General features: G+C 48.2%; 3 protein-coding genes and 1 non-coding gene across 18 annotated transcripts in view; 3 read left to right on the plus strand and 1 right to left on the minus strand.

Annotated features, from left to right (window-relative positions):
• On the minus strand, window positions 1-2,328 carry LOC123285817 (proline-rich proteoglycan 2-like). The gene is made up of 2 exons (XM_070510310.1): window positions 2,165-2,328; window positions 1-419 (listed from the first exon to the last, which is right to left on the minus strand). Exons 1-2 carry the CDS (start codon window positions 2,203-2,205, stop codon window positions 125-127), a joined length of 336 nt encoding a protein of 111 aa, XP_070366411.1. The 5' UTR covers window positions 2,206-2,328; the 3' UTR covers window positions 1-124.
• On the plus strand, window positions 668-16,036 carry PABPC4 (poly(A) binding protein cytoplasmic 4). 8 transcript variants are annotated; one of them, XM_014840210.3, is made up of 16 exons: window positions 668-1,469; window positions 4,220-4,413; window positions 5,161-5,276; window positions 6,535-6,674; window positions 7,039-7,133; window positions 7,772-7,909; window positions 8,538-8,633; window positions 11,025-11,297; window positions 11,641-11,728; window positions 11,875-11,994; window positions 12,491-12,577; window positions 12,672-12,799; window positions 13,975-14,068; window positions 14,183-14,313; window positions 14,547-14,649; window positions 15,723-16,036. In XM_014840210.3, exons 1-15 carry the CDS (start codon window positions 1,277-1,279, stop codon window positions 14,634-14,636), a joined length of 1,983 nt encoding a protein of 660 aa, XP_014695696.1. In that variant the 5' UTR covers window positions 668-1,276; the 3' UTR covers window positions 14,637-14,649; window positions 15,723-16,036. The 8 variants fall into 8 exon arrangements, with proteins under 8 accessions (XP_014695696.1, XP_070366399.1, XP_014695701.1 ...); XM_070510298.1 differs by having other exon boundaries at window positions 736-1,469; window positions 11,641-11,713; XM_014840213.3 differs by having other exon boundaries at window positions 750-1,469; window positions 11,875-11,946.
• On the plus strand, window positions 8,904-9,038 carry LOC123286206 (small nucleolar RNA SNORA55). The gene has a single exon (XR_006528475.1). It is a non-coding gene; the product is annotated as a small nucleolar RNA SNORA55 (small nucleolar RNA).
• LOC106830589 (peptidyl-prolyl cis-trans isomerase E) overlaps window positions 15,971-25,748 on the plus strand; it is a 24,166-nt gene continuing 14,388 nt past the window's right edge. For 2 of the 8 annotated variants that reach the window (XM_044770421.2, XM_070510306.1), the window contains exons 1-6: window positions 15,971-16,990; window positions 18,227-18,325; window positions 20,867-20,910; window positions 21,770-21,796; window positions 23,624-23,705; window positions 24,201-24,301. In XM_044770421.2, the coding sequence (XP_044626356.1) occupies window positions 16,810-16,990; window positions 18,227-18,325; window positions 20,867-20,910; window positions 21,770-21,796; window positions 23,624-23,705; window positions 24,201-24,301 (534 nt within the window). In that variant the 5' untranslated portion in view covers window positions 15,971-16,809. Of the gene's footprint in view, window positions 16,999-17,019; window positions 17,415-18,226; window positions 18,326-20,866; window positions 20,911-21,769; window positions 21,797-22,739; window positions 22,799-23,623; window positions 23,706-24,200; window positions 24,302-25,748 lie in introns of those variants that run through there. The other 6 variants (XM_044770426.2, XM_070510308.1, XM_044770425.2 and 3 more) reach the window with 6 other exon arrangements.

Consider the following 25,748-nt stretch of genomic DNA (forward strand, 5'->3'; position numbering starts at 1 on the left):
ACCACTTATTATATAATTATGATGATTTTATGTCATCCTTATTTTGCAATACATTGATTATGAACATTTCGCGTGTGGCCGGGTTAAATTCTCTTTGGGTTCCTTCCCCGGAGGGGCGGGCGGTTCACAGTCTAGGCGGGTGCACAGCGGCCCTTGGGTCCGGCGGAGGTCCCCGCGGAGCGGTCCTCCGTGCGCCAGGGGTCGCTGTGGCGCCGTCCGGCCGCGCCGGGTCGCTCTCGCGTGGCCGCCCCGCCTCGGGCCCCCGGGCCGAGTGGGCGGGCACGACTGCGCCCAGGTCGCGAGGCGCCCTTCGACCAGCAGCGCCCGGGGCGGGCGGGTATAAATGGAGCGGTGGCTCCGTCGGCCGCCTCTCTCCGCCCCGGGTTGCCGCAGCCTCCGCCGCTTTCGGGCCCAGCAGCCTGAAGAAAAAAAGAGAAAAAGATAAAAAAAACCCGAAAACGTTTGAAAATCTAAAAAAAAAAAATCAAAGGAAAAGAAAGAGAGAAAGAAAATCAAATCCTCCTCGGAGAACCCGCGGGGAAGTCACTTTCGCACGCTTCCGGCCTGCCCGTGCCCGCCGCCGCCGCACCTGGGCGTCCGTCGGTCCGGCCCGTCGGTCCGGTGGTGAGCCGCCCGCGTCCACGCGCCTCCGCTCCGGCCGCCGTCCGCCCGCGCCGCGTGGCAGCCCCGCGCCCGCCGCCCGCGCCCCCCGCGCGCCGGCCGCCCGCACCACGTGTCCGCGCTGCCCTTCGCCGCCCGGCGCGGAGGCGGCTGCGCGCTCGGCCCGCCGGGCTTGCCGAGTCGGCACCGACCAATATTTGGTTTCCCTCTTCCCTGGCCGCTGTAATCTTAAACCGCCAGCAGCCCGGGGCCTATATTTATCGTGCAACGCGTGTCCCGGAGGCCGCCGTGGGCACCATTTGGTTGCCTCTTGGAGAATTTTTATCGTTTGGAGGGGCAGTCCCCATTTTAATTTGTTTTTCTTTTTGGAAATTGGGAGCTTCCGATCGGGACCGCCGAAATCTACAAACTCCCCGGGAGGGCCATATTGTTTTTGCGAGCCTTTTGTCTGTGGCTTTGCAGTCTCGTGCGAGCCGTCCCCGAACTCCTCTTGGCGGTCCTCCGTCGCTCTGAGCCGACTCCCGCTTCCCTTAGCTTCCCTCTGCCACCTGTGAGCCGCGGCGCGGGCCACGGCTCCGAGAAGAGCCCCTTTTGTCCTGTGGGGTCCCTGTAAGAAGTCCTCCTGGCGGGGCTCGGGGTGGTGGGGGCTGGGGAGATGAACGCTGCAGCCAGCAGCTACCCCATGGCCTCCCTGTACGTGGGCGACCTGCACTCGGACGTCACCGAGGCCATGCTGTATGAAAAGTTCAGTCCTGCGGGGCCTGTGCTGTCCATCCGGGTCTGCCGCGATATGATCACCCGCCGCTCCCTGGGTTATGCCTACGTCAACTTCCAGCAGCCGGCTGACGGTGAGTAGAAGCTATGTCCACACGGTCGTGGGGTCCCAGGGGACCCTAGGAATCAGCCTCCAGGCAGGTCCCCACCCCCACGGAGGGGGCATCAAGACGGCACCTTGCCACGGGAGCCATAGTGGGGAACAGGATGCAGGGGTTTGGAACAAGGATCCTGGCATCAGGTGACCGGAGTTTCAGTGTTGCTTCCACCACTTGCTAACTGGGTGACCTTGGGCTAATCAGTGGTGACGGTGGGGTTGGAACCCAAGGAGACTGTAAAATGGGATCAGAGGGAAGTCACCGTCATCCCATTGTGTGTGTGTGTGGTCCTGCTGCAGTGGGGCTGGGCTGTTAGAGACCCTTGCCTGGTCAGTGGGCATGGGCTCAGGCCCCTCAGAGGCCTGCCAAAAAGGCAGGACTGTCGAAACCCAAATCCTGCAACAATTTGTGATGGCAGGGTCGCTGCCTCCCCCCCTACCTTTATCCTGGACTAAGAGCCTTTGGTTTTGTGCTGCTAAGGGATCTTTCAGGGCAGGTGGGAAGCAGGGGAGCGATTCTCTGCGTTCATCTTGAGCAGGCCCTTGTGTTAGCACCGCCAGAGCTGCAGGTGCCAGGCCAGCTCCCCCTGTGCTGTGGAGAAAGGGTATCCAGTTAGTCTTGGGGAGGTGCTGCTTGGAAATCCACTGGGCTGGTGAGGATCGTTGCCTCACCTGTGAACAGTGCTTTCCAGTTGGCGAAACCGTTCCTTCATCCCGTCTGAAGAAAATAGGATTCCTGAGAAGGAGAAGGAACTGCAGGAGGTCGGAGGCTAAGCTGGGACCGCCAGTGCAGTGCCCTGCCGGACCAGATTGGGGCCTTAGCCCTCAGAGGAGAGGTATGCTGCAGGCGTGGCAGGAGTGAGGCCAGAGGAAACCTAATCAGGGGCTGCACGTGACTCCAGATTAAAAGGGAACAACTGTAGAGACCATTACTGGAGAAACAAGCCATTCTATGGCAAAGGATCTCCGGGTCCCTATTTTTGTCCCCACTTTGTTCACTGTCCGTGAAGCACAGAGAATGTCACCTGCCCAGGACTGGACTTGTTGAGAGACACCAGGCACTGCTACCATCGATTCAGTGTGCTCTGAGCTGAGTTGTGTCTGGCCACAGGGCACAAAGGAGGTGGCTGAGTGTGGCCTTTTTAGCTGGGAGTAGTGGGTCCATTGGCTGTTGCCTGCCTCCTTGACTCTTCTGAACAAAAGTCCTGTCACTTAGAGATAGGAGCAGAAGCCATTGGTCAGTGTGTCTGCCAACACATACCTCTGCAGGACCTCTACTTGCTATAAATAAGTGCAGCGAGATTTGTCAGGCTAAGCTGACTTGCCTTCTGCAGCGCCGCCTGGAAATAGACAAGGAGCTGTGTTGGAATGGGCTTCTTCACTGCTAATTAATGAAACAGTTTGGGGTCCCAGGCTCTGATCGCAGCTGGCCATCACAAGTGACCTCTTCTGCACCTGGACTTTTCCTGACATGGATCTGCCCTGGCTCCCCTTTCCCTGACCACCTCCCGTACTGAGGAGCCCACCTCGGGAAGGTGGTTAGAAATACTGAGTGAAAAGGAGACGCTCCCTTGGCTGACTGGGCAGCTGAGCTTGTGGAGGGCCAGTTAGGGAATTTTGTCCCTGTTTGAAGTAAGATGGTGCCTTGAGGCGGGAGAAATACAGCCCCAGTCCCTGGATAGAGGAGATTCCGGGTGATGGCATTGTATAAGTCAGGGGAAGTGGGCCACCAGCCCTGGGTCCCTGTTAGTACCAGTGAAGTGTTCCTGCTGGCGGGTGGTGATATATTTTGGCTTCTGGTCTTCTAAATCCATGGTGTACACGTGGATTTGGTTGGGAAGCTAAGGAAGTATCCCAGGGCCCTGGATGGAGATGTTGGTTGGGCACTAAGGCGTTTGAAGACCTGGAATTCCATTCAACTCAGATAAGGTCTTCAGAAGGCCTGGAAATCGCCAGGTACAGGGCCCACCTGCACTGTCTGCTTAGGGAGAAAGGTGTTGCAGTTTCCTCCTCGTCCTGATAATACAAAGAACATTTACATGTGTGACCATTAGTATTTATCATTTTGATGATTGAGGCTTTTTCTGAGTCAATTTCTGTTCTCAGAAATTGAAAATACAAGAAACTGGGCTGACACATTTTCCCCAATCCTTTGCTCACAGATTTTGTTTTGCCGTTTGTCTCACAGCTGCATTGTAGACTAAAGGGCAGCTAGTTGGTAACTTCAATGCAATACCTCACTGAAAGATAATAGAAAATCTGGTATTCGTTTTTTAATCACTAGTTAGCTGCACCACTGACCCATCCTGAACATAAGTTTGTTCATTTTATAAAATGGATGATTTCTCTTGTCCCACCTGCTTCATGGTGGGTGGTAGGCTGCAGAGTCTTTTATAAATGATAAAGCTTAGTCAAATGTAAGGTATTATCATTTTCCTGGTCCCATAAGGCTCTTGAGCATGTCTTGCCTAACCCCCTTTCCCAACAAGGATGCAGACCCAGAGGGTCTGGGACTTCCCGCCATGAAGCAGAATCATTGGCTAGAACTTGTCTACCCTCAGTACCAACACTGGCTAGAGGAATCTGATGCCTTTTAATTTTAATAGAGTTGCCTTTTATCGTGCATTACCTTGAAAAGCCCTGGAGTCCTTGTTCCTGGGATGGTGGCAGTCACCTGCGGGAGGTAAGGTTTTCTCTTCTTGACTGAACTGTGTCTTTCTCTTGCAGCTGAGCGGGCCTTGGATACCATGAACTTTGATGTGATTAAGGGAAAGCCAATCCGGATCATGTGGTCTCAGAGGGATCCCTCTTTGAGAAAATCTGGTGTGGGGAACGTCTTCATCAAGAACCTGGACAAATCTATAGATAACAAGGCACTTTATGATACTTTCTCTGCTTTTGGAAACATTCTGTCCTGCAAGGTAAACATTGATTAAATGATTTCAGCAGAATGATTATGGAATCCTGAAAACAAGACAAATGCTAAATGGGGAACTGCCTTAGAATTGGGTGGCAGGGTATGGTTTTTCAAAATGCTGGGAATGGCTCTGAAGCCTAAGAGTTCCCTCTAGCTGGTCTCGTGCCACAACCCAGCATAACCAGCAGGTGCTTCTGTGTCTTCGTTGATTCTTCCCTTTGCCTGAAATATCCTTCCTGTTTTCTAGTTTTGGAAGGCATCAGAAGGTTTCTCTTTTGGGTGGGGGTGGAGAGGTGGGGGAGGAGAGGACCAGAGCATGCCTCTGGTTTCCAGGAAGCTGTACTCAGTCATTTTAGAAGCATAAATTCACCCTCTTCCTTCTCTGTGCACCTGTTGATGTGGAGAATTTTGTACAACTTGTGTGGCAGTGGTTTGCATGTCTGACTCCACACTAGACTGAAATTCTGTTGTGAGCTTGGAAAATGGTTCATCTTTCTGCAGACCATGGTGTTGCTCCCAGATCACTAAATGTTTTTGAATGAAATAAGAAAACATTTGGATAGAAGCAGCCTAATAGTGGCTGCCGTCTGCTGTGCTACCTGTTAGAAAAAGCTTACCTGCTGTGGTCTTCTGCATTTTGACCATGGACAGGCTAGAGGCCTCAGAACAGGAGGCCCTGAGTTGGAGACCACGTGGTTCTCAACTCTGGAGCTGGCCAGTGGCACTAAAGTGGCTGCCTTGTCTTTGACAGGTGGTGTGTGATGAGAACGGCTCTAAGGGTTATGCCTTTGTCCACTTCGAGACCCAAGAGGCTGCCGACAAGGCCATCGAGAAGATGAACGGCATGCTCCTCAATGACCGCAAAGTGTGAGTGTCCCAGTCTGGAGCAACAACCATCGCATGAGCCAGCCGTGGCCCCACCTCGGTATTAACTGGCACACACAAGGCGGCTACTGGTTCTCTCGGCCCAAGTGTGGCCTGCTCCTACCTCTCCACTCCAGGGCTGGTGAGTCTCCCTGCCCGAGCTGTGGCAGCCCTTTTGACTCGCCAAGGTGGGCTTCCTGCCCAAGCCATGGCCTGCCTGCTGCCTCTCCCTTAAAAGCATCCGTCCGTGGGTTTTGTGGGCATCAGCAACTGGGGCTGACTGGAAGGCAGCTCCAAGCCCACTCTGAGCAGGGGTCTTGGCCAGCGGCAGAGTGGAGAGGGCCCTGGACTGACCAGGAGCTGTATACTAGCTGTGTGACCTCGGCCTTCCTGTGACTCAGGTCTGTCCGTGGGGTCACTCGCTAGAGGTTGATGCCAAATTGTCCCCAGATCTCCACTTGGCTAACTTATGACTCAGTGGCTTTCTAATATAAGGCTGGCTCCACAGTAATACTTAATTTGGTTACAATGAAAAAAATCTCATCTCATTGCAAAAGACACTATTCATAATAGACCTTGTTGCTTTGATGTGGTTATGACAGAATAGAGAGGGGGATCTTAGCTAAGCCACGCAAGGAGAGCAGAAGGGACTGTAAGACGTGGCTATCATAAGCAAAACTTATTTCTGTCCTTTGTGTTGTTGAACAGACCATGGGATGGGTTGCATCAATCATGTGTATGTGCCCAGTGGTCAGGTCTTCCAAAGAGATCACTAGAAAGAAATCTAAAGACTTTCGATGCATGGATACATTTTTCTATGAAGTATAAACAACACCAAAATGAGTAAACTGAAAAAGCAGAGGCCACCTCTTAGTTCATTCCAGCAATCTCACTGCTAGGATTAACCACTGTTAACAGTTTGGTTTGTATCCTTCCAGACCTTTTCTATGCATTTACATAGATGTACAGAAATGAACGTTTTAAAAACATGGTCATCAGGTTTCTGCACGAAGGCAGTGTGATGTGGTAGGAGTAGCCCTGGTCTGAGCCAGGAGCCCTGGGGCTGATCCTTGCAGGACAGTCTTGCCTCTTTCTCTTTCTGCTGGGGAGTTGGGGCGTCTCTGAGCTTGGTCTCCTGGTGGTTGGATGGGGACTCGTGTTTTAACCTCTCCTGTCAGCCTTTAACCTGCATTCCTTTGGGCCCCTGGAAATTGGGTTTTGTTCCTCTGGATGATCACTGTTTTTCATGGTTTCCTTTTAGGTTTGTGGGCAGATTCAAGTCTCGAAAAGAGCGAGAAGCTGAGCTTGGAGCCAAAGCCAAGGAATTCACCAATGTTTACATAAAAAACTTTGGGGAAGAGGTGGATGATGAGAGTCTGAAAGAGCTATTCAGCCAGTTTGGTAAGTAGGGTCCTTTGCCCCATGTGTCCCCTTTCACTGTCCACCAGACCTGGAATTCATCTCTTTTTACTTATTTAAGATATGAGAGCACCCAGACCCAGAAGTAAAATATCTTGCATGACAGAGGTCACAGGGTAGATAGGAATAGACTCCAGGCCTTGGCTCCTGGCTTCATCCTACCTTGTCCCATCCCCAAGGCCATCTCAGCAGCTTGGTCAGAATTAGAAGGCCGGGCATGGCGCCACTTTCTTAGAGTCCATCTGGGTTCAACAATAGGTGTGTGTCAAGTGGGTTCCTAGAGAAGCCTTCGTTCCTTGAGCTGTGGTAGAGTGGTGTTACTAATAGTTCTGTCCTTTGGTAATAGGTAAGACCCTAAGTGTCAAGGTGATGAGAGATCCCAGTGGGAAATCCAAAGGATTTGGCTTTGTGAGTTATGAAAAACACGAGGATGCCAATAAGGTGAGAGTACCACAAGGTTGGGGAAAATTGGTAGGAAGTGGCCCCAGAGTGTGTGCAGGGCCAGCACGTGGAGTGGAGCAGGAATTATCTGAGTATCTGTAGTGATGCAGTCACTGTGCTCTGGAATTGTCTTCTTGAGGGATATTTGACTGTTTTCAGAGCTCTTGGCACATACCTGCCGCCTCAGCTGTTTTATCCTCTAGGTTGAAACAGGACAGATTTTTGTTCCCATTCATAGGTGAGGGAGCTAAGGGCCACAGGGCTGCTAATAACAGCACAGTGGCTACTTGTGGGTGAAGCTTTGTGCTAGGCCTTCAATGTATATCACTTAATACCCACAAGAGAACCTGAGAAATTTAGTGACAGTCAGATTATCAAGCTGGGCTCGTGTCTACCATTCTTATATTTGTACAGCTGTACTATTTTTTCCCTATATCATCTGGACCAGTATTACCCATTTAAATATTAACCCCACTTTACTGATAAGGAAGTTTGGATTTGCTGAGTTGGCTTCAGAGACAGAATGAAATTAGTTTTTAGCCCTGTAGGAAATATACTTTCAGAATATTTGGTGGGATTTACAGACCTCAGAGCAAGTCCGCTGCCTCTTGATTTAAAGACATGTATTTCCTCTTTAGGCTGTGGAAGAGATGAATGGAAAAGAAATCAGTGGGAAAGTCATTTTTGTAGGCCGTGCACAGAAGAAAGTGGAACGGCAGGCTGAGTTAAAACGGAAATTTGAACAGCTGAAGCAGGAGAGAATTAGTCGATATCAGGTGAGAGGTGGTCTTGGCACAGCCTACCAGTAGGGTTTTACTGTGAAATATTTGCAAAGCGCCTTATGTTTAGCAGGCTTTCTCTTTGGGGACTTGAACTCTGCTCTTCCTCTCATTTCTACAAAGATCACTAAGTTTAAAAGGATATACCTACAAGATACAGCAGTGATTCTAGAACAAGGACAAGAGATTGATTTGTTCATTTAGGGACTCTGTTCTGGCAGCATCAGTCTGTTCTTAGTCGTGTAGGGTTCTTTACTTAAGTGATACCCCTTCATTTGGAATGGTAGCAAGGAGAACCCTGCCAGTGTGAGCAGTCAGCCAGAGCAGCTGTGAGGAGGATGGCTATGGCGCGTGACTTACATCGATGGCTCCTATCAGAGTCTTAAGGCAGTCATCTCTCAGCTTTGAGCCGCCAGCAGAATCCCCTGCAGGGCTTGTTAAAACACGGATTGCTGGGCGCTAGAGTTTGATGTATTAGGTTTGGGTTCTGGCCTGAGAATTTCCATTTCTAACAAGTACCCAAAGATGCCAATGCTGCTGGTCTGGGGACCACACTTTGAGATCCTGTCTTAGAGAATATATGGGGTATATTGAGGTGTAATTAATAGTGATTCTTTTGCTTCAGGGGGTAAATCTCTACATTAAGAACCTGGATGACACCATTGATGATGAGAAGTTAAGGAAAGAGTTTTCTCCTTTTGGATCTATCACCAGTGCTAAGGTATTTTATACTGAGATTTTGGGATCAAAAGCAGAAGTAGTCATCTTTTAGAGCTTTATTGACATTCTTTCACTGAGGGAATAGGATCTAAATTGTGTTTATTTCTGAGTGTATCTGCCACATTATTCTAGTAAATTCCTCCTGGCATTCAGTTACCCGTCTGAGTGTATCCTCTGGAGGATGCCTTTCATTAGGTTAATATTGCACTGTCTCCCCAGCACTGGGGTATGGCGATGAATCTGACCCTGTCCTCCCTGCTGACCCTCCAGAGCACCTGAATCTTTCCCATTCTTTGCTGCTTTGTGCTGGTGTGGGGACAGATGGTGCTACAGTATGAGCAGAGGAAATCCAGACGGGTTGATTTCCATTTGTCTTGGGGCCTGTCTCTACAACTCTGCCACACTCTCTCCTTGAAGGAAGATATTTTGAGGATTTTGGGACTGGGGTTGGGAACTTCCATCCTGGTTTTATAAAGGAGGAAAGGGGATCAGGAATTTGGTTTTTCCGTGTTTTACAATGTGCATCATTTGCTTGGTTTTCTTTGAAAATCGTATCAACTGAGTTAGGGTGAGTAAGTATGAACCCCATTTTAAAGATAAGGAATTTGAGTCCTTGAGCAAGAGAATGCTGGTCACATGAGGATGGTGTACTGCGTGTCCTTAGTGCTTTGGGAGGGAACTGATGACATCTGAAAGTTTTGGGTCATAGCTGATACAAATGCTAGCCCTGCTCAGCAGAGGTGCAGCAGATGTCACAGCGTCTTCTGGTCATGAGACAGGAGGCCAAGTGGGCCAGTAAAGACTTGGCGAGGGTCTGGCCTGGTGGCACAGTGGTTAAGTGTGCACGTTCCACTTCGGTGGCCTGGGGTTCGCTGGTTCGGATCCCGGGTGCGGACATGGCACTGCTTGGCAAGCCATGCTGTAGCAGGCATCCTACATATAAAGTAGAGGAAGATGGGCACGGATGTTAACTCAGGGCCAGTCTTCCTCAGCAAAAAGAGGAGGCTTGGCAGCAGTTAGCTCAGGGCTAATCTTCCTCAAAGAAAAAAAAGACTTAGTGGCCCTACCCTGGCCCTTAGCTTAAGTTACGCACAGCCTTGGAGCATTATCAGTCGTAGCAGGGAGTTGGCCAGGGTCCACCCCATGGAGTTTCCCGCTTCCTGGCCCCTTCTCTCTCATCTCCCCTTTGTCTGGCCTCCGTCAGTGCGAGGAATAATAGTCTCTCCTACCAGCAGAGTAGTCAAGTTGGCATGTGCAAGAAGAGAGCAAAAGAACTGTATCTTGAAGTTTCACAGGCACCATTTTCAAGATCATGATGTCACTTATTTTTTCACACACCTTACTGGCCCACCTCATTGGTAGTTGTTGCGTTGATACACATCTTGACTTCCATGTCCTCCACTTCAGAAGGCTCTCCAGACAGTGAGCTAAAACACAAAAAGGTGCCAAGCACCCCTAGTTATGTTGCTACCGACGCTTCTGAGAAGGTAGGCCAGAGAAAGCAATCAGTAACCTTTTTAGGTAAGAAAAAAGCCATTTGTGAATGACTTAACTGTATGTGGAAAGACTGCCTGAAGCAGTACACATGTGGCTTTGTAGCTGTTTGCCTTAGAGTGTGTCATGGACGTGAGGCTCAGAGAGGGCAAGCAAGTGATGTGTCAGGTTGGATAGCCTAGACGTGGCAGGGCTGGAACTAGACTCTAGCTGCCTTTCTCCCCACTGGTCGTCCTGCTATGTTATTCCCATTGAATTAATGGTGGCAGTCAGCATTTTATAACTCCTTCCCCACATGTGCTTCAAAAGCATATCCTAACCCCGCTAAGAGCTTACTGAAGTTTTGTTCACCAAGACATTGGGCAGACGAGTTCTACAAATAAATTGCTTGATGCTGCCGTCCAGATGGCTTTTGGGATTCAGAGATAGCTGTGCTTCTGGGTGTTAGGAAGCACCTTTGGGTTCCTGGTTTAACCATTTAGCCGTGTCATAGGGTTTGGGAACTTTCAAGCACCTGGGGATCTAACAAAGAAAATGGTCCTTCCCTTAGTGGCTGTGGCTTAATTGGTCTGGGGTACATCCTGGGACAGGGCTGAGAACCCCTGACCCAGACTTGGTAACTCTTGCAGCAGAACCCAGGTTTTCTGGCTCTTAATAGTTGCCCCTCCCTCGAAGGAGATCTGATCGGTGGTTACCAGGGAAAAGGGGGGGTGGGGGGAGGGTACGGAGGGGGAAGTGGTGTACCCACAACATGACTAACAAAAATGTACAACTGAAATCTCACAAAGTTGTAATCTATCATAACATTAGTTAAAAAAAAAAAAAAAAATAGTTGCCCCTCCCTCTCCCCCCAAACACACAGACACCTTTGTCTTAAGTAGCTGGTCTCCTTTTGTAGGTAATGCTGGAGGATGGGAGAAGCAAAGGGTTCGGCTTTGTCTGCTTCTCATCTCCGGAAGAGGCAACTAAAGCAGTCACTGAAATGAATGGACGCATCGTGGGCTCCAAGCCACTGTATGTTGCCCTGGCCCAGAGGAAGGAAGAGAGAAAGGCTCACCTGACCAACCAGTATATGCAGCGAGTAGCTGGGATGAGAGCACTCCCTGCCAATGCCATCTTAAATCAGTTCCAGCCTGCAGCTGGTGGCTACTTCGTGCCAGCAGTTCCACAGGTGGGTCTGCTGTGTGTTCATGGCCCTTCAGAGCCTGCCCACTGACAGCTGCTCCTGCAGTCTGCAGTGGTCAGGGAGAAGGCCTTTTGGATATCAGAGTTCTAGAATGTCCGTGCAGAGACCCTTCCAGTAAAATGAGGAAGGACTTATTCGTGGTCACATACACACAGTGGTAGGTGTAGAGTAAAAGAAGCCCCAGTAACTGACCCCTTCAGCTTTTGACTGGAGAGCAGCTCTATCCCACACAGATAGCATAGGGCCTGGAAGTGAGGTGAGATGAGCTACTTCTCTAATGTGGGTTCCAGTCCTTAAAGTAAAAGGGCTTGGCTGCGCTTTCTTACAGGCTCAGGGAAGACCTCCATATTATACACCTAACCAGTTAGCACAGATGAGGCCTAATCCACGCTGGCAGCAAGGTGGGAGACCTCAAGGTAGGTGGTGGGGAATGGTCATGTGATCGCCCAGGATATACCTGTCCTGGCCTCCCCCGCCCCTCCTCCCTGTCCCCTGGGAGGCACAGCCTAGGTTCTGGTCCACATTGTTCATCAGTGATGTGCAATCTCTGTCTTTTCACCAGGCTTCCAAGGAATGCCAAGTGCTATACGCCAATCTGGGCCTCGTCCAACTCTTCGCCATCTGGCTCCAACTGGTAATGCTCCGGCCTCTCGTGGCCTCCCTACTACCGCTCAGAGAGTCGGTGAGCAAACTGGCCTTGAGAAGCGTGGCCCGGGGAGGAGGGAGTCAGGACGACTAGGCTCTGCCCAGGGTTGGTCAGTTTGTTGAGCTCATCATGTTTTATGAGTCCTGGTTGTGTAATCTCAGCTGTGTGCTTAGGTAGGTACTTATGGAGCAGAGAAACAATATAAATTCTAGGAGTGTTTCTTTTAAGATTCTTTTCTCATCGGTGACTCATGTGAAAAAGGTTAGTTGTAGAAGTTTGTTGAATGACTACAGAGGCAGCCTGTTCTTTTGGGTGGGATTGGAAGATAGAAGGAAACTTTTTTACAGAATATGTCTTGTATTCCGAGTGGTGGAAAGAGTTGTATGTTATCTGTTGGCTGCTCCTTGAAAGTAGCAGTAGTTGCCCCATGTGTGATGTGTTGTGAACGTGCTTTGGAATTGCTCCTTCCGTGGGACGTGGCCAGTTGGACATCTGCTGCCAACACTGATGTGCATTTGCTGGTCTGTTGTAGGGTCTGAGTGCCCGGACCGCTTGGCTATGGACTTTGGTGGGGCTGGTGCCGCCCAGCAAGGGCTGACTGACAGCTGCCAGTCTGGAGGTGGTATTGGATGCACACAGAACGGGGAAAGATGGGATTTGACGGGCCTTTGCCCAGGCTGATGGGCTTTAATTTTATTTGTTCTTTTCCTAAGGTGTTCCCACAGCTGTGCAGAACTTAGCACCTCGTGCTGCTGTTGCTGCCGCTGCCCCTCGGGCTGTTGCACCTTACAAATATGCGTCCAGTGTCCGCAGCCCTCACCCTGCCATACAGCCTCTGCAGGTGAGGTCCACCAAACAGAATGCTAAGAGGATTTTCCCTGTTTCCGTGTGATTGAAAAGATGCCTTGCTTTGCTTCCTTCCACAGGTATTAAATACCTGCTCTATGTCAGGGTGCCATGTCCTGTGCGGTGACACTGCCCTTGCAGGGGCTTTGTAGTGGGAGAGAGGGGTTTGAAATTGTTCTTCCTGATAACAGTTTACTCAGAAGTGCCCCAGAGGAGACAGCCAGTGCTTTTCTCCTTTTTACATGTGTGCTCACTCAGCTTTTTGAGCTTTTCACATCTGCTGGCCTAGTTGATCCTTCGCTACTCTGCAAGATCATTGGTACATTAAGGCAGGAGAGAACTTCATCTTATAGATGAGAAGTTCAGCTTCCGACTTAAGTTGGGGTGGGGAGTTGGAACCAGATCTCAGATTTTCTAAGATGGAACTTGTTATCTCTAGAGCTGTTTCCCTCAGGCAAGCTAAGATACAAGTAGTTTATTGCAAAGCTCAGTGGCAGTTTGCCTGGAGGAACCACACTCAGCCTTGTGGTCCGTAAACTGCTTTGTAAGTGGGAGATTTCCTGGAACTTGATGCTCTGTGAAGTATTTTCTTCCTAGAAGGCCCTACTTTTAGGGCTGTGACTGGCATTGACATTACATGTTGACACTTATCAGGCCTTTGATACAATAAAGACATTTGGTACAATAAAGGTAATGTGGGATGTAATTATAAGTGTTTTGGTATTTATACCCTTTGACCCAGTCTCTACTGGGAATTCACTCTAAAGGAAAATGGTAACTTTCAGGAAAGGGCTACATGTACGAATGTTCACTGCACCTTATTTATTAACAAGGCTTCAAATTCTTGGGTAACCTTGGGTAAATTATGACCATTATAACTTGAGTAAATTAAAATTAATTGATAGATGGTTGTCAAGCGTTTTAGGTTTTTCTTATTCGTTTTCCTTTCCTTTGAATAGCATGCCATTTTACTATAGTTGGTAAACTACATGACTCTCTTCCTCACCTGACCCCCTCACACCCCCAAGACTGAAAGGAGTTCCTTGGCAGCAAGGACATCCACCTCCATCTCCTCTTTCATATAGTAGACTTTCAGATGTTAAGTGGTCAGGCTCTTGATCGCCGTCAAGTGTCCTTTCCTTGGTGCTGACCGCTGCTTCTGGTTCCCAGGCACCCCAGCCGGCGGTCCACGTGCAGGGGCAGGAGCCCCTGACCGCCTCCATGCTGGCTGCAGCACCCCCCCAGGAACAGAAGCAGATGCTGGGTGAGTGACCCACGTGCTTGCGGAAGAGGGGGCCAGAGTCTGGTGCTGACCTGGATACCAGGTCCACTCTTTATTGGGATTTCACCTGCTTTTTAATGAAATCTCTTCCCACAGGAGAACGTTTGTTCCCGCTCATACAGACCATGCATTCAAACCTGGCTGGAAAGATTACAGGGATGCTGCTGGAGATCGACAACTCCGAGCTGCTGCACATGCTGGAGTCCCCTGAGTCGCTCCGCTCCAAGGTGAGCTGCTTCTCTGACCCTGGGGCTTTCACTCACTCAGCTCGGGAGGACGAGGGGCGGCCTCGCACACCAGGGAGCAGCAGAGAGAAGGGTCTGCTGCCCCATGACCTTCTCGGGCCTCGCCTATGATTTGAGGGCGGCTGGGGTGTGGTATTTGGGAAAGTGGTCGGCACCAGAGAGGGGTGGGAGGGGCTCTCCTCAGATGTCACTGAGCCCCTGGAGATTTCTCACAGGTGGATGAAGCTGTGGCGGTTCTGCAGGCTCATCACGCCAAGAAGGAAGCTGCCCAGAAGGTGGGCGCTGTCGCTGCTGCTACCTCCTAGACAAGGAAAAACCGTATGTTTGGCTGTTCTTGTTTTCTGCAATGGTTTTGACTTGCAAATATCTTCCTAAAAGATTAGGGGCTGTGTACAGAACCATGTTTCTGCCACTTAACCTGGTAACTTGGGCAGGCTGGCACCTGGATTTTTTTCCTGTCATCTAGGTGAGTTAATATGGAGAAGAGAGGAGTACAGGTTGTAAATTATGAGGAGCAAACAACAAGAGCACCTGGTTGGATCTTTCTCAGGAATCACCTTGTTGGTCTGGAATAATGACGGATATATAAGGCGTTGTCATAATCACATCCCACAGCCTTATTTCTATGAGCATCTCCCTGGTTTGGCTTGAGGTTGGTGAGGTTAGCTGTGTGTGCAGCTACTGCTTAGCTCTGGGAACACAGCGGGCCACAGGCCTTGGTGTCGAAGGGGGAGAGACAGTCACATCTGACTACAGTTTCAGTGTGAGTGTTGCAGTTGACTTCTGGACTTGGGGGCCATGACATCTGTCTGCAGGGACTTGGGTGACTGAAGCTTAACTAGGACTTGTGGCAAGAACTGGTGGGTGCTTCCAGATGGAGAGAGGGAACCAAATGAGCAGAGGCAAGGAGAAAGAGCATGTGGTAAGGGCCAGAGCTGGTGTGTTGGTAGGGGTTGATTGGCATAGCCATGGCCCCTTGTCAAGGGTCTGAGCCCTGTCATTTGGAGCTTAAGCAAGAAAACCACAGAAGCTTTGAGTACAGGATACCCAGGAACGGTGGAGGGGGGAGCTTTATAGACAGTAGTTAGCCTCAGAAGTCAGTTGTTTTCAATCAGGGGTGCCCCCGCAGGGGACATTTGCTAATGTCTAGAGACATTTTGGTTGTCACAGTTGGGATTGTGTTACTGGCATTTAGTGGGTAGAGGCCAGGGATGCTGCTAAACATCCTGCGATGCACAGGACAACCCTAATGGAATTATCTGGGCCAAAAGTCAGTAAGCACTGAAGTTGAGAAACTCTGCTCTATAATTCCTTCTTTTATCAGCCAGAGATTTCAGTGAATCCCTGAGGGTCTTTTGATTATGTATGTGTGTTGATACTTTTCTTTTCAGGATTTCAAAGCCAAATAACCCCTTATGGAATTCAGCTCAAGGTTTGAAGACTTCCTAGCTTGTCCTATGGACCTCAACACCACGAACCACAAATTGCAAATTTAATAGGTCATTTTGTATCAAAAGGTCAATTATGAAGCACCTAGAATTTTTCAATTAAGAGAATATATTCTCTGGGTTCTGCCATGGCCCAGACAGTGTTAACGTTTTTTTTTTTTTCTATTGTGGGTTTTGATTTTTTCCCCCCAGAAATTGGTTTTATTTGATGTACCCAAGTCTTAAGTTTCTCAATAAAGAAAAAAACCTCCATAAAACTGCCTCTGTCTTATGTTTTCCTCTGACCACCATTTTATTCTATAAATTCCAGTTTTTACTGGAAGTAAGTTTAGGATGTAGAGTCAAATGAAGTTCTGTATAGTTTATCGTCCTTTCCTGATGGTTATAAGCAGACTATTTTGTGTTAGTAAGCTGTGCAGAACTGTCTCACTGCATTCTGTTGTGGGAGGACCCTTATATTGGGAACAGAAAAGACCTTGAGTCTGGCACAGGAAAGCTGGGGTACAGGGTGGGGTTGACGTGTTGCAAGGATGTATGGTGAGAGATGCAGAGCCTGGCCTCTCCTGTCTTGGACTGTGTTGGTTGGGGTCTCAGTCCCCTCTTTCTTACTGCCAATTTATCCTGCAAGCAAGTCAGCATATCCAGTTGCCCAGATTCTGCAACTAAGCTTTCCTGTGGCAATGGGAAAAGGCTCAGGAGATAGATCTGAGTGACAGTAGCGAACAAGTGCTGAAGTCCTAAGGGTTTTGTGTCCCTTTAGCCCTGAAAACGACCATAATCTGGCCAAGGTCAGCCAGTCGACTTGCCCTCCCTGCCCTCCAGCAGCACTTCCTTTTTCCCTTTCTCTAAACTTGGCAGGCTGTCCTTCCTCCGGGCCTTACCCAGGCGTCCCTTTCCCTGGAATGTTCTCCCCTGGTTCTTGCCTCTTGGCCGGCTCCCCCTTTTCCTTAAGGGTCTAGTCTCACCTTAAGTAACTGATCTAAAGGCCCAGTCTAAAGTAGATTCCCCAGTTTCCTGACGGCCGCGGTTCATGCGACCGTGGACTGTTTATTTTCTTTTAACGCCCGGCTGCCCCGCGCCCCGCGCCCCGCAGCGCCCAGGCAGTGCGGGCGTCTGCGCCATCGGCCGAGGGGGCAGGGAGGGGGCGGGACCCGGCTGCTGGCTTCCGGCGGAAGAGCTGAGAGCAAGATGGCTGCCACCAAGAGGGTGCTGTACGTGGGTGAGCCGGCGTGGGGTCTTCACGAGCCGGGGGTCGATCGAATGGAGGTTGTGGGCTGTGGGCGGCGGGGTCTGGGTGCGGCCCTAGGCGGCGTGAGGGGGCACAGCCGGGTCTCTTGCTGGGCTTTACCCCGCAGTCTGCGGACGGCGCCCGCGGCCTGACGGCTTTGCTGGTTCTACCTAGCGCTGTCTAGAGCCCTTTCCCCTCTGACCCTGGACCTGGTGGTGAGATCTGTTATTGTGACCTCAGACCCCATCGCAAACTCGCACGCCCAGTCGTTCCGCAAACGCCGCAGCTCTGGCCCCTTAGATGAAGAAGAAGCTGGGGAATTATGGAAACAGCTTCACTGTGCGGGTTGGTGAGCACTACGATGTGGTTGTTTGACAAGGAATTAAGGAAACAGCTTCACTGTGCGGGTTGGTGAGCACTACGATGTGGTTGTTTGACAAGGATTGGGGAAAGGTGAGGGCAAACTGCCCGGAGGCGCTGAGGCCAGAGCTGGGTTTGAAAGATCAGGAGCTGGGCAGCCAGGGCGGGAGCAGGGCTGCTCCTGGGTGGAGAGCTGCAAGAGCAAAAGCCTAGAGTGGGGAAGTAGTCCAGCACTTGGGGGCACATAGTTGGCGTTGGGGAAGCAAGGGGGAAAGAGGCTGGAGAGGTGGGCAGGGCTGAGGCAATGAAGGTCTCATATGCCACGCTGAGGAACTTGGACTCCGTCTTGTGGGCATTCGTGAGCTTTTGGAGAATATTAAGCCGGACAGTGATGTAATCAGATGTAGAATGATGGAGTAATTCTAGTGACTGTATAGAGGAGACACAGAAACTGGAGGCAGTGAAGCTGTTACAGTAACTGGGCGCTAGATGTAGATCTGAAGAGGGATGGGGAGAGGAGTGTCATTTTTCTTTTTTCTGAGGAAGATTAGCCCTGAGCTAACATCCGTGCCCATCTTCCTCTACTTTATACGTGGGATGCCTACCACAGCATGGCCTGCCAAGCGGTGCCATATCTGCACCCGGGATCCAAACCGACGAACCCCGGGCCACCGAAGCAGAACGTGCGAACTTAACTGCTCAGCCACCAGGCCAGTCCAGGAGTGTCATTTTGTATAGCCAAAAGACTGTGGGGACCCCTTCTTCCCCAGCCTGTGGCTGTCTTGCTAACAGAGTGTTGCAGCAGCTGTACCAAGAGTGTGGGGGACATTGGTTCAGAAGGTGCTTGTTGTCTTTGCAGGTGGGCTGGCAGAGGAGGTGGATGACAAAGTTCTTCATGCTGCTTTTATTCCTTTTGGAGACATCACAGATATTCAGATTCCTCTGGATTATGAAACAGGTGAGTCCTTTCAGTGTCTCTCATGTTCAGATTCCTAATGCCAGGAGAAGAACTTGAGAAAAAATCTTAAGTCATGTGTGTTTCATATGTTATTGGTATGTAATGAAGTTCAGGAGGATGTCTCTCTAGGTAAACATGACTGTGATCTTGGTGATGGAAAAGGAACATTCTGAGGACAACTAGGCCAGGATGGTGATGAGGCTGTGGGCAATTTACAGAGACTGACAGTTTGTTGGTTTGGAGGAGAGACTTTCTCCACGTTGGAACCATTTGGGGGCTTTGATTTCTGATCATTTAATATATAAACTGTATAGTAAGAATCCGGAGGAAGATAGTCTTAGAAAGACCTTGAAAGGTCTGGGTGTTGTTTCACTCCACCTGCTGGGTAGCTGTACCCCACCGCCCCTGCCAGCCAGACCTCCCTTCTTGGCAGCTGTGCTTTTAAGTGGCAGAGGGCAGCAGGGAAGCGCGGCCCTGACAGTGGGGCCTTGGCCTCGGCCTCTGCTCGCCTCGGTGAGTTTTCCTTCCGTTGGTATCACAATTACAGTGCACGTTCCTTGGTTGTGATTTTCTAAGATAGGAGTTTTAGACCTAACTCTGCCACTAACTTTGTGTGTGTCACACTTAAAACTCTCTATGCCTTCTGTTTTTCAATTCTTCAATGAACCAGTAAGAATGGCTTTTTGGGGCCCTTCTACCTCTGAGTTCTTTTTTTCTTGTTCTAAATTGCACGGTGTTATTTTTTTTATTGAGGTAATACTGGTTTATAACATTATGTAAATTTCAGGTGTACATCATTATATTTCGATTTCTGTGTAGACTGCATTGTGTTCACCACCCAAAATCTAATTGCCAGTCTGTCAATTGCCATCTGTCACTGTACACATGTGCCTATAACCCCTTTTGCCTTCCTCCTTCCCTGCTTCCCCTCAGTAACCACCAGTCTGTTCTCTTTGTCTATGTAGTTGTTTGCTGTTGTTTTTATCTTCCATTCATGAGTGAAATCATATGGTATTTCACTCTCTCTAACTTATTTCACTTAGCATAATACACTCAAGGTCCATCCGTGTTGTCACAAATGGCAAGATTTCATCTTTTTTTATGGCTGACTAGTATTCCAGAGAGTGTGTGTGTGTGTGTGTGTGTGTGTGTGTGTACACACCACATCTTTTTTATCCATTCGTCCATTGATGGGCACTTAGGTTGTTTCCAAGTCTTGGCTGTTGTGAATAATGCTGTGGTGAACATACGCGTGTGTATATCTTTTCAAATTAGTGTTTTCATATTCTTTGGGTAAATATCCAGAAGTGGAATAGCTGGATCATATGGTAGTTCTGTTCTTAATTTTTGAGGACTCTCCATACTCCATACTATCTCCATAGTGGCTGCACCAGTTTGCATTCCCACCAGCAGTGTATGAGAGTTCCCTTTTCTCCACATCCTCTCCAACACTTGTTGTTTCTTGTCTTAATTATAGCCATTCTGACGGGTGTGAGGTGATATCTCGTTGTAATTTTGATTTGCGTTTCAGTAATAATTAGTGATTTTGAGCATCTTTTTCTGTGCCTGTTGGCCATTTGTATATCTTCTTTGGAAAAATGTTCAGATCCTTTGCCCATTTTTTTGTTTTTCCTCCCCAAAGCCCCAGTGTGTAGTACATGGTTCTTCTATACGGGATGCCGCCACAGCATGTCTTGACAAGTGGTGCATAGGTCCACGCCCAGAATCCGAACAGGTGGACCCCGGGCCACTGAAGCAGAGTACATGAACTTAACCACTACGCTACTGGGCTGGCCCCAGCCTTTGCCCATTTTTTAATTGGGTGGTTTGTTTGTTGTTGAGCCTGAGTTCTTTAAATTAGTAACTTCTATTGCTCTTGCTCTCCACCCCCTAAAAAAATTGTTTCCTGAGAACAAGCACTGTATTCCCTTCTTTAGTAGTCACCTAACTCCGTAATGAGGTCACTGCTCTGTACATAGTTATGCTTAATTGGAATGAACAATTGACAGATCAATAACTTTTTCTACTTTCTATAGGTCTTATAAGCAAAGGTGATCAAAATGCTTGGAAAGTAACTTAAGGTTTCAATTCTCTAGTGGTAGAATTGGATACTACAAAGTTTAAAATTTTAGTTCAGGGGCCAGCCCCATGGCTAAGTGGTTAGGTTTGCGCACTCTGCTTTGGTGGCCAAGGGTTTTGCTGATTCGAATCCTGGGTGTGGACATGGCACCGCTCATCGGGCCGTGCTGAGGTGGCGTCCCACATGCCACAAGTAGAAGGACCCACAACTAAAAATACATAACTATGTACCGGGGGGCTTTGGGGAGAAAAAGGAAAAATAAAATCTTAAAAAAAAAAATTTAGTTCACTGTGTAGCTATGTTTATTTAAAACAAACAAAATGACTTTAATATTTCTGGAAGCATTGTTGACTAAACCAAGAAAAGTCTAAAAGTTAGATGTTCACTTTTTAAATGGCATCTTTGTATGGCATGTTTCCTCCTACTGCCCACAAATTAACTACCCATTTCTGCTATTGTAGAAAAGCACCGAGGATTTGCTTTTGTTGAATTCGAGTTGGCAGAGGTAAGAAATTTTCCCTGTTTAGTATTTGGCTAGTGTTGCTTACAAAAGGTGCTGCTCTGTTTGGGTGGGTACAGTAGTCTCCTGGGGCTGCCATAACAAATTCCCACAAACTTGGTGGCTTGAAACAATGGAAATTTATTCTCTCAGCTTTGGAGCCTAGAAGTATGAAATCAGGGTATTGACAGAGCCATGCTCCCTCTGAAGGCTCTAGAGAAGAATCCTTCCCTTTCCAGCCTCTGGTGATTCCTGGCTTTCCTTGGCTTGTAGCTGCAGCACTCCAGTGTCTGCCCCAGTCTTCATATGGCCTTCTTCCCTGCATGTGTCTCTCTGTGTCTTCTCTTCCTATAAGGACACTAGTCATTGTTTTTAGGGCCCACCCTGATCCAGTAGGACATCATCTTAACTAATTACATCTGCAAAGACCCTATTTCTAAGGTTTGAGTAAACATGAAATTTTGGGGGACACTATTTAACCCCTTACAGTGGCTTGGTGGTAACATTTGCCAAGAGGTAGGAAGTTCTGCTTGAAGCAAGACCCACTAGGCTTGACTCAAAATTCCCCTCACTTAGTCAGAATGTGGCAGACAGATCCTGCAGAGCCCTCAGCCTCTGGCCTGGCATTGCTAATTCCTGTTTCCTATGCATATTCTCTGTCTCCGTAACACGAGCACACATCCTTACAGCACCAGCTCTAACAAGTGGTTAGTACATACTTTTTGTTAAATACACACAATCTTGGCAGATAGGAAGGGAAAATGTGTCTTTTTCCCTGTGCCTGCAGTACTGAGTTTTTATCTGAGTGCTGACTACAAAAAGAGTTGAACTGCAGACGTGAACTTTTTCCTTGTATTCTTTTCAGGATGCTGCAGCAGCCATCGACAACATGGTACGGTGGAGATCTTTGCTTTTTACTAAAGCTGTCATTTGGTGCTACTTTATAGTAAATGGGACGCTCGTGCACATGTTGGGTTTCCAGTTTCCACAGTTTCAAAGTTATGTAGGAAGCAAAAGTTGTCATTATTTGGAAGTATTTGCTATGAACTGTCTACTTAGAAAATTAATTATTATTCAGAAATCCTCCCCATTTAACATGGGCATAAATACCACCATCTTTGTTGGCCAATCTTTCTCTGACTGTTTTGTATCTACAGCAGGGGTCAGCAAACTACAGTCCATAAGCCAAGTCCATCCTGCAGCTTGTTTTTGTATGGCTATGAGCTAAATGGTTTTTATATTTTCAAAGGATTGTGGGGAAAAAAAGGAATATGCAGCAGAGACTTACGTGGCCTAAAATATTACTCTCTAGACTTTTAGAGAAAGTTTGCCGACCTCTAGTCTAGGACAGTACAGCATAAACCAATAGAGCATAAGTTAATTGCAAAGTAAAATTGTGAATCTCGAATAAGAGGCGGGATTTCGTGAAGTGTGTGAAAGTGATTGTGGAAAACTGCTGTAGTTGGCTCTGATAGGCTCTCAGAAAGTGAAACCAGCTAACGACTGAGGAAGAGAAAACCTACAAGGAGTATGACAGGTTGGGTGCTTCACAAGAAGATAATTTGAATTCCTACTGCTGCTGTAACAAATTACCACAAATTTGTGGTAAAACAACACAAATGTGTTATGTTAGTTCTCTGGTCTCGCTGAGCTAAAATCAAGGCATTGGCAGGGCCTCCTTCCCCTGGACGCTCTAGCGGAGAGAATCTGTTTCTTTGCCTTTTCTAGCTTCTAGAGCTTGACCACATTCCTTGGTTCTTGACTGGCCGGGCAAGTCTTCCTCACGCTCCATCACTCTGAAACTAACTCTTCTGTCTCTCTCTTCATGTTTAGAGGATCCTTGTGATTACATTGGGCCCATCTGAATAATCCAGGATAATATCTTTATTTTAAGGTCAGCTAACTTACAGCCTTAATTCCTCCTTGCCATGTAACATAGCATATTCACAGGTTCTGGCGAGTAAGATGTGGACATCTTTAGGGTGGCCATTATTTTGCCTACTACAAAACCCTGAAACGTTTTTGCCCTTTTTAAAAAATCTTTATGATCAGTCTTCATGACTAAATATGAAATAAGGATGTTGTTTCATGCTATCGTTCAATTTTTTTTAATTGCTGGAAAAAAGACTAGTATCTTATTCATCTTTGTTTCTAAGAGCAAGGGCATAGCTGTAATTATAACCTAAATCTTCCTTAATTAAGGAATCCTTTTTCATACTTTTTTTAGTTGTTGTCAAAAGGCCCAAAACAAACCTTTATAAAGGTCTGTCTACTTACCTTTTCCTAGTATCGGTTATTCTTGGATAATACAATATTCCTACATTTCATTCTATGTTCTCTATTACTCTTTCATCAAACGTATCCCTCAACAGTCAGCAGTAGCATTTTTCTCCAATTCAGTGCTGATCTTGGCTTTTCACGATAGACTCAGGTACTTGGTGACTGCGTTTACCCTTATAATTTCAGAGTTCTGGACTCAAATCCAAAGATCATGGCAGCACAGACCTTCTTGTCTGTCGGTGTGGAGAGAAAGGAAGTGTGTGGTGGCTTAGGGCCTTTTTGTGGTTAGCCTCACGCTTGGCTTGCCTTCAGGGTGCAGGCTTGCCACTTAGAATAATCATTAGCAAGTCTCAGACTTCGTAGATGTCAGTGGAAAGCTGTCAGGTATTCTTTGATCCTAAAAAGTTTTAAGCAGCTGATTGTATTGCAATCTTTTCAGAATGAATCTGAACTCTTTGGGCGGACAATTCGTGTCAATTTGGCCAAACCAATGAGAATTAAGGAAGGCTCTTCCAGACCAGGTGAGTGGGGGCAACTGTGGATTCCCCATCATTCTTTGGCTTTGACCTCTGTTGCATTTTTATTCCTGTCTGTGGTGGTAGTATGTACATGAGTAGAGTGGTTTATAGTGGAGAAGAGAATGCAGCACCTCCGTGGAAATAAAGGGTTTGAGATTCTCTGCAGAGCTGGAGGCATCATCCTTGTGGAAGTCTTGCTTTGGCAGGTAGACATAGACTGCCCTTGCAGCCTTGACAGGGGCTGGGACTTCCCTTTTGGCCTGGCTTAGTCCCTCCTTATTCTCCTCCACTTCTGCTAAGAGCTAGACGTGAAGTCTTGACATCTCCCAGTGACAACTTTCCTTGCCCTGGGAGTTCCTAAGAGGTGACTTTTGCCTGCATGAGAGCCACATAGTGTGTCCACTTTGCTGACTCAAGCAGCAAAGAACTGGACATAGCTAATTAGCAGTTGGCTGATAGCTTGAGTTTCTTCACGTTTGTTTGATTCTTTCCCTGCAGTTTGGTCAGATGATGACTGGTTGAGGAAGTTTTCTGGGAAGACTCTTGAAGAGAATAAAGAGGAAGAAGGGTCAGAGCCTCCCAAAGTGGAAACCCAGGAGGTGAGATTGAAGGCTGGGCTTCCAGAGGGGAGGCTGGCGCTTTCCACCCAGGGCCCTTCTGATGTGGGTGGCTTGGGGGAGTTGAATGGACAAGCGTTGGGTCTCTCGTCCTGTAGGGCTCTAGGTGAGAAGTATCGTGTGTGTGCTCGGGTATTTGTGTTGCCGTTGAATGAGAGGATGTCTGAGATGAGAAAGGACAGTGAGTGTCCCTCCTCACCGGCACCCACTGTCCTCCTGATCTTTCCTGCTCCCTCTCTGAAGACTTTGGCAGCAGGCTCACTGTCTTCCTATTCCTGCCATGATTCCACGGAGGCCCCTTGCCCTCAGTCTGTACCCGGTACAAGGCTCTCCCTGCCTCAGCACTTTCTCCTGCTTCTCGACACACCATCCTGACGTTGCTTCTGGGGATAATTCAGAGGCTTGTCCTCCTCTCTCCACCCTTTGAACAGTGGTGTTTCTCTAAGTTCCTTCCTGAGCCCTCAGCTTCTCTCTCCACACTGTCCTTGTGCAGTCTCAGCCACTTTTGTCCCTTTTGAGGATCACACTCACTCCATGTTCTGGTGACTTCCTGATCCCTAGTTCTAGTCCTGACTGAGTTTCACATATTTCTGCCTGGATGTCCCACAGTCACTGTAAATAAACAAAGCATATCCCAAGTGTATTTCCTCCCTCTGTTCACTCTGGTCTTGCTGTGTGCCGGATTTTAGTTGATTTCGCCATCTTCCACGTGGTCACCCAAACCAGAAACCTCAGCGTCATCTTAGACCCCTCGTTCTAATTCAGACCTAGTGCATTGCCACATCCTGCTAATTTTATCCTGTAAGTCTTCCTGAATCTCCTCGCCCGTTTGTTCCTGCCACGTTGCCTTGGCTTAGCCTCTATCATCTCTCCTGTGAATACTGATAGTAGCTTCCTAACTGGTCTCGCTGCCCCAGGCCTGCTTCCTCCTGTCCTGAGCAGCCATGGGGAGCTTTCTAGATCTTTCATAGATCTGACAGTACCGCTCCCCTCAAGCATTCTTGGGACCCCCTCATCTGTAGGATTGAGTCCGGCTCCATCAGAGGGAGAGAAGGGCTCTGCATGTTCTGACCCTGCTCATCTCTCCACATTGGATCCCCATTATATATAGGAAGAAACAGGGGTTTGTAGTTACCTGTAAATCTCTGTGTTTTTGCATAAGCAGTTCCTTTACCTAAAATGCCCTTTCCAACCTATTTTATCGGATTAACTCCTGCTCACCTTTCATAGCTGAGCTCAGTTGCTGCTTTCTCCAGGAAACTCTTCTGAATCTTCCTCTTGAGTGAGTAGGAGTCCCTTCTGGCTTCCATGACCTCTGGGCTTCTGTCTTAGTATTTGCTGTTCCTTATTTAACAAATATTTAAATATATGTTTAATGTTTAAATATTTTTAAATATGTTTAAACATTACTTACTCTATGCTGTTATAA

This window comes from Equus asinus, chromosome 5, assembly GCF_041296235.1.
Source record: "Equus asinus isolate D_3611 breed Donkey chromosome 5, EquAss-T2T_v2, whole genome shotgun sequence".
Taxonomy (NCBI): domain Eukaryota; kingdom Metazoa; phylum Chordata; class Mammalia; order Perissodactyla; family Equidae; genus Equus; species Equus asinus.

Coding starts and splice junctions, on each gene's coding strand:
- LOC123285817 (XM_070510310.1), bottom strand. CDS start 2,205: ATGAAGGAACGGTTTCGCCAACTGGAAAGCACTGTTCACAG. Junction 420..2,164: donor CTGGAAAGCACTGTTCACAG/GTGAGGCAACGA, acceptor TTTTTTCTTCAG/GCTGCTGGGCCCGAAAGCGG.
- PABPC4 (XM_014840210.3), top strand. CDS start 1,277: ATGAACGCTGCAGCCAGCAGCTACCCCATGGCCTCCCTGTACGTGGGC. Junction 11,729..11,874: donor GCAAGGTGGGAGACCTCAAG/GTAGGTGGTGGG, acceptor TCTTTTCACCAG/GCTTCCAAGGAATGCCAAGT. Junction 14,314..14,546: donor CTGAGTCGCTCCGCTCCAAG/GTGAGCTGCTTC, acceptor GATTTCTCACAG/GTGGATGAAGCTGTGGCGGT.